The sequence below is a fragment of the Orcinus orca genome, chromosome 5 (assembly GCF_937001465.1).
Source record: "Orcinus orca chromosome 5, mOrcOrc1.1, whole genome shotgun sequence".
In the NCBI taxonomy this organism is placed as follows: domain Eukaryota; kingdom Metazoa; phylum Chordata; class Mammalia; order Artiodactyla; family Delphinidae; genus Orcinus; species Orcinus orca.
The window spans coordinates 28,517,680-28,532,675 of NC_064563.1; the positions used below are offsets into that span (position 1 = coordinate 28,517,680).

At 47.9% G+C, this 14,996-nt stretch overlaps 1 protein-coding gene across 1 annotated transcript in view; it reads right to left on the reverse strand.

Annotated features, from left to right (window-relative positions):
• Positions 1–14,996, reverse strand: part of CLSTN2 (calsyntenin 2) — a 655,487-nt gene that overhangs the window by 98,783 nt on the left and 541,708 nt on the right. Inside the window, exons 7-8 of the mRNA XM_004278975.3 lie at positions 10,005–10,253; positions 2,573–2,694 (exon numbers count right to left, since the gene is read on the reverse strand). Coding sequence (XP_004279023.1) covers positions 2,573–2,694; positions 10,005–10,253 — 371 coding nt within the window. The remainder of the gene's footprint in view (positions 1–2,572; positions 2,695–10,004; positions 10,254–14,996) is intronic.

A 14,996-nucleotide genomic window follows, 5' to 3' on the forward strand; every position in this document is an offset into this window, starting at 1 on the left:
CCCTACATCGGCAGGCAAACTCTCAACCACTGCGCCACCAGGGAAGCCCAGCCTTTACATTTTTTAACGTTAATTTCTTTAGTAGAAGAACACTATAGACTGAATTATGTCCCTGCAAAATTCATATGTTGAAGCCCTAACCCCCAAACATAGCTGTATTTGGAGAAAGGGCCTAACCTTCATTAGGAGGTAATGAAGGTTAAATGAGGTCATACGGATGGGGCCCTAATTCAATAGGGCTCGTACCTTATAAGAAGAAGGAAATGTACCCAACCTCTCTCCACCATGTGAAGACACAGTGAGAAGGCTGCTGTCTACAGCCAGGAAGAGGGCCCTCACGGGGGGGGATGGAATTGGCTGGCACCTTGATCTTGGACTTCCCAGCCTCTAGAATTGTTTAAGCCACCCAGGCTGTGGTATTTGGTTGTGGCAGCCCAAGCTAAGACAAGGAAGACTGAGCTTGAACAAAGTGAAGATTTGACAGTTTCATAGGGTTTCATCAAGACTATAAACATTTTGCACTTTGCATAATTCCTCTCTCTAAATTAATTTTAAATTAAAAAATAAAAACATTTAAAATTTTAATTAGCAAGTACACCAAAGAGGCAGCCTAACATACGGAAAAAGCAGGTCCTAACCATGGTTTGCTGTGTGACCTTGGGCAGGTTACTGGACCGTGGTCTCCTGCCTCATATTATCCACCTGGCAGGACTGGGGCAGAGATGAGAATGAGCCACTCATGCAGCGTGCCTAGCACAGAGCGGGCACCATGAATGGTAATAAATGAGATCAGAGTAGTTTGGAAGGTATTCAGTGACTCTCAGCCCCTCCTTCAATTCGCCACTTTGGGAACAGATTTCAGAATTCCTAAATTCACTATATTTTTTATCTATAGAACCAGAATTCGTTCCTCACCTATTTTAAATTCCAAACCCTGTGACTTCATTTGCCTGTATCAGTGCTTCTCAATCCCATCTTAGGAAATGCTGCAGGGCATCTATAATGATCTCAGCCAGTATAGCAATGTTTTTTTTATTAAAACCCCTCATGATATGGAATTTATTTTAATTTATCTCAATTCATATTACGTTTTTATAAAAACATCCCATAGAAGCCAAATGGCATTTTAGAAGTTAGTTGAGAGGCTGCCGGGAAGTCAAATAAACAATGTCAAGATAGCATCATTTCTGCAAGACCCAGAATTCCTAATTCAGAGGAACATATATTAATCCAGATGCCATATTTCCAAAACCCCGGGGTACAGCAGGATGGGATTTACTGAGAATGGACTAGGCAGTTGCCACAGGGCTCTCTCAAACATCTTTTGCATCAACCTGGCATCCTTGACCTTGTCACGCTGCCTGATGTTCCACCATTGAGACATTCCCTGAGGTTAGTGAATCTCTGTCTTAAAGAGCATATGTCGGTACTTCTGTATGGAGGAAGCGGGGTAGCGATCATACCCATCTTGGTGGAAATGAGTTCCTTCTGGCATGCTTCCCAGTGACACACTCTGAGATCAGCCCCACTGGGGGTCTGAGGCTTAAGTAGAAAAGGGAGAGGGTGGGGTAGACACGGGTAATTGGGAAAGAGAAGGGAAAGGATTATGAAACGTTCAGCCCTAGACAAGATGAGGCAGGTGGCACCCACAGGGGGGTTTGGAGGGAGAAAAGAAGACTGGGGGCCCCAGAAGCTCCCAGAATATGGGTTGGGCAGAAAGAAAGCAAAAACGAGATGCAGTAGAATGAGCATCATTTCATCTCCTTCATTACGCAGCATCCACTCGATGACCCTCTTCCCTGCCGACTGCCACCCTCCCTTCTGACAATGTTAAGCCATTGAACAAAAATGCATGCCCCCCACCTTCAAATCTAAGCAAAGGCCAACTCTGGGCTTGCTGCACTGACACTTCTTCAGCGGCACGGCCGCCCAGAGAAGTACCACCTCCGCAATCTCAGCGCTGCACAGCCCTCCGAAACAGACACTTCAAAGCTTTTGATTCCAACCAGACACTTCATCTGTCATTGACAAGTACGACACAGCGGCCCTTGTGATCACAAGTCAGAAGGCCCTGGAGCGAGGCAGAGATTTTCCCACTTCAGAAAAGAACATGAACTGCTCACAGGGCACTGTGTCACTGATGACTTCAAAGTCCTCAGGTCCCTGTTCTCAACCTGTGTCACCAAAAGCGAGGCTGCACCGTCTCCCAAAGAGAGCATCAAAGAGGAGACACGGAGCGTTTATGACATCAATATGCGCTAACAAAGATCAGAAACTGGGCCCGGGGATGGAGAGGATCAGCTTCCCAGGACCTCCGCGCAGAGAAAGTCGACAAGATGCACGCTGGCACCTACCGGGTGCGGGTTCTAGCCGGGAAGTGTGGCCCTCCCCACCTCCGACTGGTCTTTAAGGCAGCAGTTGCCATCCTGACTGTGTTTCCCAGAGTTGATTTTCCCCCAAATCAGCAAGTAACCAGAACCGTGAGATGCCTACCCACTGCCACCATCCCTGGACTAACCAACCATCCCCGCACGCGGCTGAGCAGGGCGCAAGCGCGCTGTGAGCGCCATACCTGTTCCAGCTTCCAGTGGAACTCCGCGGGGCGGAAGGTGTCTGCCTGGTCGAAATCCTTGCGCAAGAGGAAGACAAGGCGGCAGTTGTGCACGTACAGGGCGTAGTGGTGCCGGTTCATTTCTGAAAAGCAGAAAGAGGATTTGAGGGGTTCCAGATTCCCTGTGCTGATCTCCACTCCATCACTTAGCACACCTCAGAAAACAAAGAAACAGGCATTCCGATTTTCTCTTTTACAACTGGGTCTAATAAATAGTTCTAGAACACACATGGTGGAGCTCTCTGAAATGAAAGAGGAAGATTCAAGAAAGCTCACAGCAAAACTTCTGCTGAGAAGCCATTTGGGCTTTAAATGCCAACCTAACTTATACTCAGATACTGCATCAGATCCTGGATAAAATTACATAGGTTCACAAGCTCTTTTGTTGTTTTTTACATATACTTCTGGGAGGGTCAAAGGGCCTCTCTGACAATCACATCAGCCACTCTGGGTTCCTTTAACATAGCTGGATTCTCCCGGAGTTCTGGGCTTTTATTTTATTCCACCAGGCTTGCCAACAGCAACCACAGAGCATGTCTCCTTTTCTGCCTAATCTGTGTGCAGTGAAGGAAAGCTGCCTCACTTTTAGTTGCTGGGAGGAGGGGACATTGATTTCCCAGTGTTAGACATGGTTCCCTGAATTTCCAAAGCAATGAATAAATACTTCTTTCCCCATACACAGACAACAGATGGGACTTTCCTCTCCCCTGATAAAAAAACGTCCTTTCCCGCTTAAAAAAAAAAAAATCACACCATGGGTCCCAGCCATGATGTCCTATAGTCACAAGATAACAGCCCTGGGAGCTGTTCTTCGACCAGTACTCAGAGGACTCACACAAAGTAGCACACACAGAAATCTAATATGATGCACATGTTTCATAAATACTGGGCTAATGAGCAGGTGACCAGATACAGCAGAAAGAGCATGGGCCCTAGATTCAGAGAGACTTGGGGTGGAGCTGTATCTCTAGATGATGCTGAGAAAGTTAGTCAGCCTCTTAGAGGCTCGATTTCCTTCACTGTGTCATGACAGGGATGCTGGGCTATCCTGATGTATCATGAGAATAGGATATTGTGACTGTTTCTTGCACATCCTCTAGAAACCTTGCCCGTGGAGGTATGAGTGGGAGGAATCAACACCAGTCCCACTTCTAGGCATGGGCTTTCAGTTGGTTTCAGCCCAATAAGCTCATGAAAAGCCCCCTGCCACAGCGAGTGGTTCAGGACCCAGGCCCGTGTTCAGTAGCGCAGCCCATTCTCCTGGCCATGGGGCTTCTGTCACGAAAGTGACTCAAGTCAGGCCAGTGATTCTGGAGCTGTTCTGAGTAGTTCTGGGAAAGAACTCTCTATCTCTTAGCAGGAAGCGAATAGAAGAGACCGCCACCTCTCTCTAGAAGTTGCAGTATATAACTGGGAAGCTTGGAGCTGCTGCAGTCCTATTTGCTAACATGAAATTGATATACATATGGCAGCAGATCTGAAAAATTGCAGAGAAAAGGACCCAGCACCTTGATCACACTTTACCTGAAGCTGTTTAGCTCTGTTAGTTACAAGAACCCTACATTCCCGTTATTATTTTGATTTTTAATCATCTGATATCGGTTTGATCTGTATTTCCTGTTCCTTGTAACTGAAAGCATCTTAATTGATACAATGAGGAAATGTGTGTAAAGCATCTGCCCAGAACAGATGCTCAATGACTGTTAGTTATTACAAGGACTATGACACTGCCTCGGGACCACGATGACATAACAAAATAGTATCAGATGCCGTTTTCACAAAAGCGTTACCGTTCTTCAGGATGCAACCAAAGGATGGAAGGAAGGAGAATGTTTAGTTGCCAAGTGTTGTAGGTTTGGCCAAGGCCAATGTTCGGGTGACCACTCCACCTCTGCACTCATGAAACACCCAGGTCTGGTTATGGGGATTTTACTAAATACTTCTTGTTTCCCTCACTATTGCTTAAGCTGATATCCTATAGTTTCTGCTGATAGCTATCAGAAAGATATAGAAAGCAGATTTCTCCCCCTTAGCTTCATTTGGAGTCAGGAGAGGTTGTGGTGAAGAGGTGGAAGAAGAATGAAAGGACAGATCTCATGGGAGTAACTCCTGGCCTCCCTCCAGAGGGTCCTCCCTCCCCTGCCCTCCGTTAGCTGCGTCCCTGGGGTCACCACCCACACCAGGGTAACTGGCTCTTCACCGTGCTGGTAACATGATACACTCAGAAATCAGCTTCACTTCTTTCCCTGTCCCTGGCAACTCCCCTCCGTTTCTTTGCCCACGTCTCTGGCAGATCCTAATGTATTCTGGTCACTTTCAGATATTAAAATAGTCCGTAAGGGTTCTCTCCAAATCAAACACCAGTGTCTCATCAGTTAAAAGATCTTCGCTCCTCAGCCTTGCCCCGTGGCTTGGTGGGCGCCCGTGGGGAAAGGATGAGGAAGGTGTGTTCTTTGACTCTTCCTTCATTCCCCGAACCTCCTCCAGCTCCAGTCATGGTCAGGGGCAGGGGAAAGCAGCTAAGAAGGAAAGAAGTGGAGTCTCTTTAAACAAGCAGTGAAGTTTCTCATTTTCCCAGGGATGTCCAGTGTCCTCTGTCACGTGGGTGTCTACATATGGGCTGCTTCAGGGGTGCACTGGCTGGGTTTTGGAGAGGCTCTGCAGAGATCCCCCCATGGCCACGGAAGTGGGTTTGGGCCCCAGTGAAATATGATTTTAGCCCTCCTCTAAACCCATAAGAAAGGGCCTGTTCTAATCTTTACATAGGAATTGATCTGATAAGTGAGGCAGTCCTTCCTGGGACATTAGTGCCAGCTTCAATCCCACCTTTCTTGGCACTTACCTCTCCATTCCTGGTGTAAGTGATGTTTCCATGATTGACACCTTTCATGATTCCTCTCAGCTCCTGCCCTCCCTTGGTCACTTCTCCCTCCCGCCCACACCTCCTCCTCCTGATGGATCCCCTCGTCCTGGCATGCAGACCTCTTGGCTGTAGCTGTGACCATTTCTGGTTGCCCACTTGGTTCCCATGATTAGAACAGAAACATCTGTGTTCCGCCAAATTGTAGTAGGGCTGCCCCTCCCCCGCTGCCCCCCTCTTCTCACCCCACTGCTGAGGCAGCCCCCATCAGCCTCTTGCCTTCACACCCCCTGGGCAAGAGTCAAGTCCAGCTTTCATGTACCCTAAACTCCTGGGACACGAGTCAAACTTCCCCAGAGCTCTCCTGGGCTCTGCTCCAACACCAGCCTGGAGCAGATGTACAAGTGTTTGCAGCTCAGCCAACAGGCAGCTGGGAGTGAGATTCCCACCTCCTCTCTACCTCAGACAACCTCGGTCTCTCTGAGCGGTTTTCTGGGCATCTCTGGAAGTGTGGGAGTGTTTCTTTCCCAGCAGGCTGGGGGACCACCCCAGCACTCTCTAGCAGGCTGGCACCTCTGCCTCTGTCATCTGGTGATTGCTGGACCAGGTTGGCCCCTCTGTCTTGGAAAGCCCTGTATGAAAGTAGCTAGCACTACAGGTGGCACGTATCATTCAGATGAAACGCAGAGTTAGCAAGAGAGCTGCATGCCAGGAAGAAGGGGTCCTACAGGAGGAGCAGATGTGTGTTGGGAGAGAAGTTTCTAAGACAGGGAGGAAAGAAACTGCTCACACCAGGAATGGAAAGAAAAGGGCCAACAAAGATGGTGTTGGAGGGGGCACCAGTGCCTCATGCAGTATCCTTGCGGTAGAGCCATTGCTGGGTATTCAGCTAACCTTGTTTCCTTTGCTCCTAGACACGTAGCTTAACTCACATCACTGCTTCTCCCATGGTTAGGTGGAGCCTTGGGAACAAATTCTGGCCCAGAAAGTGTGAGTAGAAGTGAGGTACACCGCTTTCTGGTCTAGCTAATAAAACCCTTCTGTGTTCAACCCTCTATTCTAACTTTCTGTTCTGTGGTTGAAAAGGGCAGCGATAAATAATTGAAGTACCTTGAGTCCCTGAATGTCTGAGCAAAGCTAAGCGACCTCATTACCCAGCCCCACCTGGGGTTGCTGGACAATGGCAGGAGGAAAAACTGATGAAAGGCTGTTAGTCATCGAGATGCTTCTTGTTGGTGGTGAGAGTGGTTTTCTTTCTTTCTGAAAACTGCAATTAGCCCTTGGCGACTAATCAATTCTGCTATCCAACTATTAATAAATTACTTCATGATAGGCCAGCATTGGTAAGTTTTAATTAGTGGGCAAGACAGAAACGAGTGCAATTTTCACTAAGGGCGACTTGGTAATTTACGTCGATAGCCTTCCTAACATTTATATTCTTTGACTCAGTAATTCAGCTTCTGGTCAGGAAATAATGAGAAGCGTCCATACAGGTATATACAAGAATGCTTATTATATAGTACAAGAATGCCTATTACAGCATTGTTTTGTTTGCATTTAAAAGGAGACAATCTAAATGTCTAACAAAAGGGAACCAATTAAATGAAGTACAATAAAGCCTAATGACAGAAGACTGTCATGTAATTCTTATTTTTAAAGAACATTTTATCACGTAGAGAAATGATCTGGATATATGTAATGTTATTTAAGAGAAACATAACATAATGGTATCACATGTATTATAAAAATAGATGGAAAACTGTAACAACATTCTACATATACATAGAAGTAAAAATAAGATTTCATTTGGTAGTGAAATATACCAACTGTTAACAGAAAATCCCTCCAAGTATTAGAATTTTAGGTGACTTTTGTATTCTTTTATACTCTTCTGTGTTTTTTAGGCTGCCCGTTATAAACATGTGTAGCTTTTATAACTTGGACATTTTTCTGACATATAAAAGCTCTAATCGAGTTTTAATTTGTTCCTGATAGTTTTTTATTTAGGGCAAGGAGATATCTATAGGTATTTTTTTAAGGCAGAGAAATTAGAGGAAAATCTTCCGCATCTTTTCTTGTGCCAGCGTTGAACTGATTTGCAAAGGGTTACTTTATACTGAGCCCAAAGCTGAGCAGCTCCAGAACCTGTGGGTTGGAGGGGCTGACATGCCTGTTCGGGGTGCTGCTCTGATGAAAGTGAGGCATCATCATCTAATGCAGCGTTTTCAGCCATGGCTGCACAAAAGAATCGCCCAGACTCTGACTTCCTGAGCTGGGGCAGGGCCCTGGCATCTAGGTACTTTTACAAGGTCGCCAGGTTATTCTAGTGCAGAGCAGGGTTGAGAGCCGCTGGTCTAGTAGCGTGGACCTGAAATGCGGGCCGGAGGAGCTAGGGCCAAGTCTGTTCCTTTGATAATCAGTTGTGTTATCCTTGGCCAGTTGCTCAACCTTTCATATTCTAATTTCCTCCTGTGTAAGCCAGAGGTCTATATGTGTCAGGCCTGCCTCCCAGGGGTATTTGATACATTTCAGAAAGGAGTCTATGTGTGTGGGCGCTAACTCCAGCCAGGGCTACTTTGCATACATCTGTATACTCCTAAGCCATTGTCTCCTTGATGCTGGCCCTGGAACAAGGAGGGGACAGCCCACCAGACACTGCGAAGATGGGGCCACAGGGTGATTCCTGTGGTCCTGGGCTGAGCTCTGGACCCAGGCCCAAACCTCAGTGCCACCTTAAGCGTGTCTGCAGAGTCCTTCCTGTACGAAGGACCAGGAAAACAAATCCTTGGCACTGGCTCTGACACAGATTCACCATATGACTGGGAAAAGCTGGGCAACTCCCCCCGTTTCCGTTTCTGTATCTAGAAAATACACTGGCTTTTACCACAAATATTGATTGAAACAGGAAATGTGGGGTCCTGGTAGTTGTATAATGTGGAATAAAACTAGAAATAATAATGATTATGACAATAACAACATCAGGTTAATTAGTCGAGCACAGATTCTTTGTCTGGAGCTGCTAAGGGATTTCATACCTTATTTCATGTTTATTTTCCCCATTCTACATATGGGGAGACTAAGGCTCAGTGAGATTAGCAACTCCTCGATTTTCCTTAAGTAGTGGAAAAGCTGCCATGGGAACTCTGGCTGTTGAGCAGCAAAGCTGAACGGTCAGCCGTTCTTCTATCCTGTCTTCTCATTGCACTATCGGCTGTAGTGTAGTTATTTATTTGGGGTATTTTAACAAGAGGAGCATTTGAAATGGGAAAAGGTGGACTTATAATTTAAGATAGACATAACATTTTCATAAGATAGTGTGTGTGTGTGTGTGTGTGTGTGTATTTGTGTGTGTTTGCATGTGGGGTGGTGTGTGTGTGTGTGTGTGTGTGTGTGTGTTTGCATGTGGGGTGTGGTGACCAGAGCATAGCGATGGAGTTAGCTGGATCGAAGCTTACATTCCAGTTCTGATACTTACCAGCTGAATAACTTGGGACAAGTTACTTAAAGTCTCAGGGATGTTTCCTTATCCTTAAAACAGGAAACACAATAATGCTTTCGTAAAATTGTTTGTAGAGACGTGAGGCACTGTTTAGAATAGGAAGAGCTAACACAGATTAGACTTCCGGTGCGTCAGGTACTGTTCTATTGCACTATACATACATTGTCATTTAATGCTGATAAAAACCCTATGAGGTAGATAATACTATAATGCCCATTTTATAGACTGAGAAAGTGAGGCATAGAGAGGTTAACCCACTTGCCCGAGATCACACAGCCAATAAGTGGTGGAGTGTTTTTTTTTTCAGTACGCGGGCCTCTCACTGTTGTGGCCTCTCCCGTTGCGGAGCACAGGCTCCGGACGCGCAGGCTCAGCGGCCATGGCTCACGGGCCCAGCCTCTCCGCGGCATGTGGGATCTTCCCGGATCGGGGCACGAACCCGTGTCCCCTGCATCGGCAGGCGGACTCCCAACCACTGCACCACCAGGGAAGCACATGGTGGTGGAGTGTTTTTAACCACCAAGCTGTGAACTGCCTTACACAGGCTCCGCAAGATGAAAACTGCCTAGCAAAGCTTAGCTATCATCGTCATGCACAGCAGTGATTTTCAAACTGCTGTTGTAAATTAGCAGGACCCTTCCATTGAAAATAAACTTCTGGAAATCTGTCTATATATTGATATAATACCGTGAAGGTAGAGCTGCTTTGCTTGAAGTAAGGATGAAGGCTCCTCCCCCAACCCCACCTCATATAGCAGCCCTAAGTTACTTCTGGGGACACTGGGGTTCTGAAGAACCCAGTCTGAAAACCACCAATCCCAGCTTTTTGACTCTTTGTGTCTGTACCCTGCCTCCCTTTCCTGGTCCTGCTCTACCCCAAGGCGAGGAAATCATCAGCCAGAAAAACAGAGACCAGAATATTTTCCCAGGGCCCCCGTCACACTCCCGCTTTTCTCCCCCACCCTTGGTGGCCGTGGCCGTGCCGGACCAGCTGGGACAGAGGGGGCAGATGCCAGGAGGAAATGCAAGACTCACCCGTTTTATCTGAGTTGCAGAGGATGGTTTCCTTCTCAGCCCTCACACCAGGGCTGGGGCCGTGCTTCATCCACATGGTGATAGTGAACTGATCCGTCAGGTTCTTGGGTACAACCCCGTCAGGAATCTTGGCACCCTGCCTGCCGTCGAACTTGAAGATCATCTCGCTGCTGTCCACCAGCAGTCCTGCGGTCCAGTTGGTGGCGGCGCTGGGGGACGGCAAGAGGTCGATGATGCCAGAAGAGGCTCCTGCAGGGGATGGGGACAGAAAGAACAAAGGGTCATTCCTCCCAGGGTGGGTGTCCTCACGTTCTATTTTCTGCTCCTGGGTCAGAATGAACTACTCGGCGTACTTACCCAGAGCTAGGTGCTCAGCCCGAGCTAGGTGACTCGGGAAAAGAAGGGTTAAATGCCATCCTTGCCCGTGTTGCTTACCGTCGGCTTGCAGAGGCACCAGTAACTTATAGACAAAAGTATTGCATGTGGGAGGACAGAGTGCAATTAACTATTATACAAGAAAAAAGTGCTGGAGGAATTAGAGAAATGAGATTACCCTGGGGGTTTCGATAAGCAGACAAGGGTCCTGGAGAAGGCCAGGGTTGGATTCGGATCGATGGATTCATTCACGCGCTCATCCATCCGTTACCCTGTCAGCCATTTATTGGGCACCAGTCGGGTGCCAAGACCCCTGCTGGGTGCCGGCGACGTAAACGTGAATCAGCACAGTCTCTGACCTGGAGGAGCTCAGACCCAACACATCGACAGACAACTGGGATGCAGTGTGATCAGAGCTGTGACGGGGAAAGTTCAGGTCCTGACCCCGCGAGAAAGAGTATGAGTCACTTTGCACTCACCACGCTTTTTTCCAACCATTCGTTTAGGCCAAACGGTATAGCAGTTGAGAACACGGGTTTTGAAATCAGCAGAACCTGAACCTGATGCCTGGTGGCAGCCTGGCTTGCTAGCCTTGTGACTGTGACCAGTGACCTCACCTTTCCGACTCTCCACCCCCTTCTCTGCCACCTGCCCTCCCAGCTGTTGTGGGAACTGAAGAAGAGACAGCACCTGCACTTGGGGCAGCATGCTTGGCACGCGATGAGCGGAGCTCACTCCACGTTAGCTATAACCCTGTCGTTATTGTTAGAGCTGTTATTTCTGCTACCACTGTGATTCCAGGCTAAGGATATCCTGAGGCCGTGGGAGTGCCATAGACAGATTTGTGTCTTGGGAGAATCACACCAACAGCTTTGTGGAGGGGGGAGCTGAGTGAGCCTGCAAGGCTGGCCCAGAAGACAGGATGGCCCAGCTGGGAGGATAACTGGGCCGCCACGGACTTCCCACTGAAGCTCAGGTGCTGCCAGCAGTGTTCTCTGCATCCTTACATCCCACAGAGGGGCAGGGCTCAGCTACTCAGGGGAGGAGGAAGGTCAGGGGCTTCCTGATACCAGGAAACAAGAGCCAGGGAGTCCAAAGTATGCTCGGTGCAGGGGACCAAGTGTGTGTGGGCTCCCACCTGGCACAGCACTGACCCGGCAGTCGTAAATGTGTTTAATGGACAGTGGGTGTGTGTATTACCTGCCATTTGTCTGGGATCATTGGACTTCTGAATTTGGTATATCAGGGCCTCATGTCATCTAGGGGCTGCGTTTCAGAGTCAGCCACTACAAACATCTACAGTTAAAATGACACATGAAAATCCCTCAGGAAGGTGCCGTATTGGAAACCGATGTACTTCTTTGAAAATGTTTAACCTAGCCAGTTCTCCCTGCAGCCTTGGAACAGATGCCCATGGGTTTGCAGCTGAAAGCTGGCTGTGTGACCCATCTGTATCCTTAGAGCAGATGCTCTGCTTAGCCCTGTGAGGAGCTCGCCCTGGGAAAGGCCTCTGGGACCTGCAGTGACTGAGATGTGGCGGGGTGGGGGGTGGGAGTGGAGATTCCGGTTTCTTAATTTACGATCACCCTGCAGCTATGCTCATCAAGGGGAAGTGTGGGCAGCGTCGACTACATTATTAATGCGTTTTTCTTGGGGCTTTTGCCTGGTAGCTTGCCATGTTTATAACTGCCTTTTCTTCTACCCAGTGCCTCCGTGAGATGCTTCCGGGCATTACCCAATGCTCGCATGAGCCTGTTCCTCCAGCCTCTTGTTCATGCCCCCCACCTCTCATCAATATTACTTGTTCTCCTATAATCCTTGAGACTTACTTGATGTCCATTTTACTTATCTGACAAGCTAATTCACACTAATGTTTTAACGACTAACAAAGCCTTAAAGGTTATCACCCTCCATAGGTATCTGAAAGAAGAACTCTATCAAGGTGGTAGCAGGTAGAGATTTGGGGGTGGCTGGGGAATGGGAGATATGTAGTCTTTGGACCAAGTTCATCTTCCTAGAACTCCCCAGAATAATGCAACCTGGCAACAGCGGCTCTGCCCCATGAGTGAGTTGGCTCAGACACCAGGATTTGTCCAGCATGACGACAGCTGGTGACTAGGGCTCACAGGGAATGTGTTGGTTCCCAAAATTTCAGGTGGCCAGGGAGACGCAGGCTGAGCACCCAGGGCTCCTGACTTCTAGCTCAAGCCAGAGCAGCCAACGCAATCTAGCAGGGCCCAGTACGGGGCCCACACAGAGCCGCAGGCCTGAGCATTGGGGGAACCAGGGCAGGGCTGACAGGGCTCAGAACTCCACCCTTTGAGGTTCCTTTTTTTTTTGTGGTACGTGGGCCTCTCACTGTTGTGGCCTCTCCCGTTGTGGAGCACAGGCTCCGGACGCGCAGGCTCAGCGGCCATGGCTCACGGGCCCAGCCGCTCTGCGGCATGTGGGATCTTCCCGGACCGGGGCACGAACCCGTGTCCCCTGCATCGGCAGGCGGACTCTCAACCACTGCGCCACCAGGGAAGCCCCTACATGCTTTTTTATATTCTTTTCCATTATGGTTTATCACAGGGTATTGAAAATAGTTCCCTGTGCTATACAGTGGGACCTTGTTGTTTATCCTTTCTATAGGTAATAGCTCACATCTGCTAACCCCAAACTCCCACTCTATCCCTCCCCCACACCCCCCTTACTCCTTGGCCACTGCAAGTCTGTTTTCTATGTCTGTGAGTCTGTTTCTGTTTTGTAAATAAGTTCATTTGTGTCATATTTCAGATTCCACATATAAGTGATATCATATGGTATTTGTCTTTCTCTTTCGGACTTCACCTAGTACGATAATCTCTAGGTCCATCCATGTTGCTGCAAATGGCATTATTTCATTCTTTTTTATGGCTGAGTAACATTCCATTATATATACGTACCACATCTTCTTTATCCATTCATCTGTCAATGGACGTTTAGGTTGTTTCTATATCTTGGCTATTGTAAATAGTGCTATGAACATAGCGGTGCATGTATATTTTTGAATTATAATTTTGACAGACCTTTATTCTTAGTTTCCTTGGAACATTTTATTGGGCACTGAGTGAGTGTCAGACTTGAATTAAGTACTTCAATGCTTTTTCTTAGTTACTCATCAATGTGGTGAATACGATTACGAATCCAGTTTACAGATAAGAAACTTGAAGCTCAGCGAGCCTAGAATCACACCAGCTAGTAAGGGGACCCGTCATCAGGGTTTGCCAGCCCTGAAGCCCACACTCCCGCTGCACCACCCCAATCAACCTGGAGGGAGATCTTGCAACCTACTACACATTTTAAAAAATTGAAGTATAGTTGATTTATAAAATTGTGTTAGTTTCAGGTTACAGCAAAGTGATTTGGTTATACATATATTCATATGTATATATTTGTATACTTTTTTCGATGCTTTTCCATTATAGTTTATTACAGGATAGTGAATATAGTTCCCTGTGCTATACAGTAAATCGTGTTGTTTATCTATTTTATATATGGTAGTGTGCATCTGTTAATCCCATACTCCCAATATATCCCTACCCACCCCCAACCTCCTACACATCTTACAAACATGGAAACTGAGGCCCAGAGAGGGGAAATGACTTGACCAGGATCACACAGCCACTCAGCTAGCTAGAGGCAAGCCCAGCTCTCAGACCCCCAGCAATGTTCTTTCTATCACATGGCATAGTGTCCTGCCAAGCCCAGCCCAGTTTTCAGGACCCCACCTCCCTGGACAGGTGGCTGTCCACAGAGAGGCATGTGCCTTGGCAAGGCAATCGTTGTGGAGCTCTGTGTCTTTCCTGGTGAGGGGAGCAGCGTGCCACCCTCCCTGACCCACAGATGTTGCCTCCTGGGAAGCACCACACTGCATTTTACCAGATGGTGCAGGCTTTCACAGACTCAACAGATTGTATTTCATTTTTTCAGTGCACTTAAATAAACTGAGAGAGATTTTCCTTCCTCCTGAAGTTCTTGCTCCTCTCCCCAAAGGATCCCATGGAAAGCAGTGGGTAAACAGGATGCATAACTCAGAAAGGTGGAACAGCAACATCTGCACATCAGTGTGTATTTTTTTTTTTCTTTTTTTTGCAGTACCTGGGCCTCTCACTGCTGTGGCCTCTCCCGTTGCGGAGCACAGGCTCCGGACGCGCAGGCCCAGCGGCCATGGCTCACGGGCCCAGCTGCTCCACAGCATGTGGGATCTTCCCGGACTGGGGCATGAACCCGTGTCCCCTGCATCGGCAGGCGGACTCTCAACCACTGCGCCACCAGGGAAGCCCCAGTGTGTATTTAAGACACCCTTAGGAACCCTCACAGAGGTCCCTGGGACCAGCACGTTGCTGAGAGTTCACACTGGTCTGGTGCACAGCAGCTACAGCCTGAGTGCAGGAGGCTTACAACCAGAGGTGAGGTCTGATTTGAAGGCCCTGAGCCCTATCAGGGTGGGCTAATTCACACTAATGTTTTAACGACTAACAAAGCCTTAAAGGTTATCACCCTCCATAGGTATCTGAAAGAAGAACTCTATCAAGGTGGTAGCAGGTAGAGATTTGGGGGTGGCTGGGGAATGGGAGATATGTAGTCTTTGGA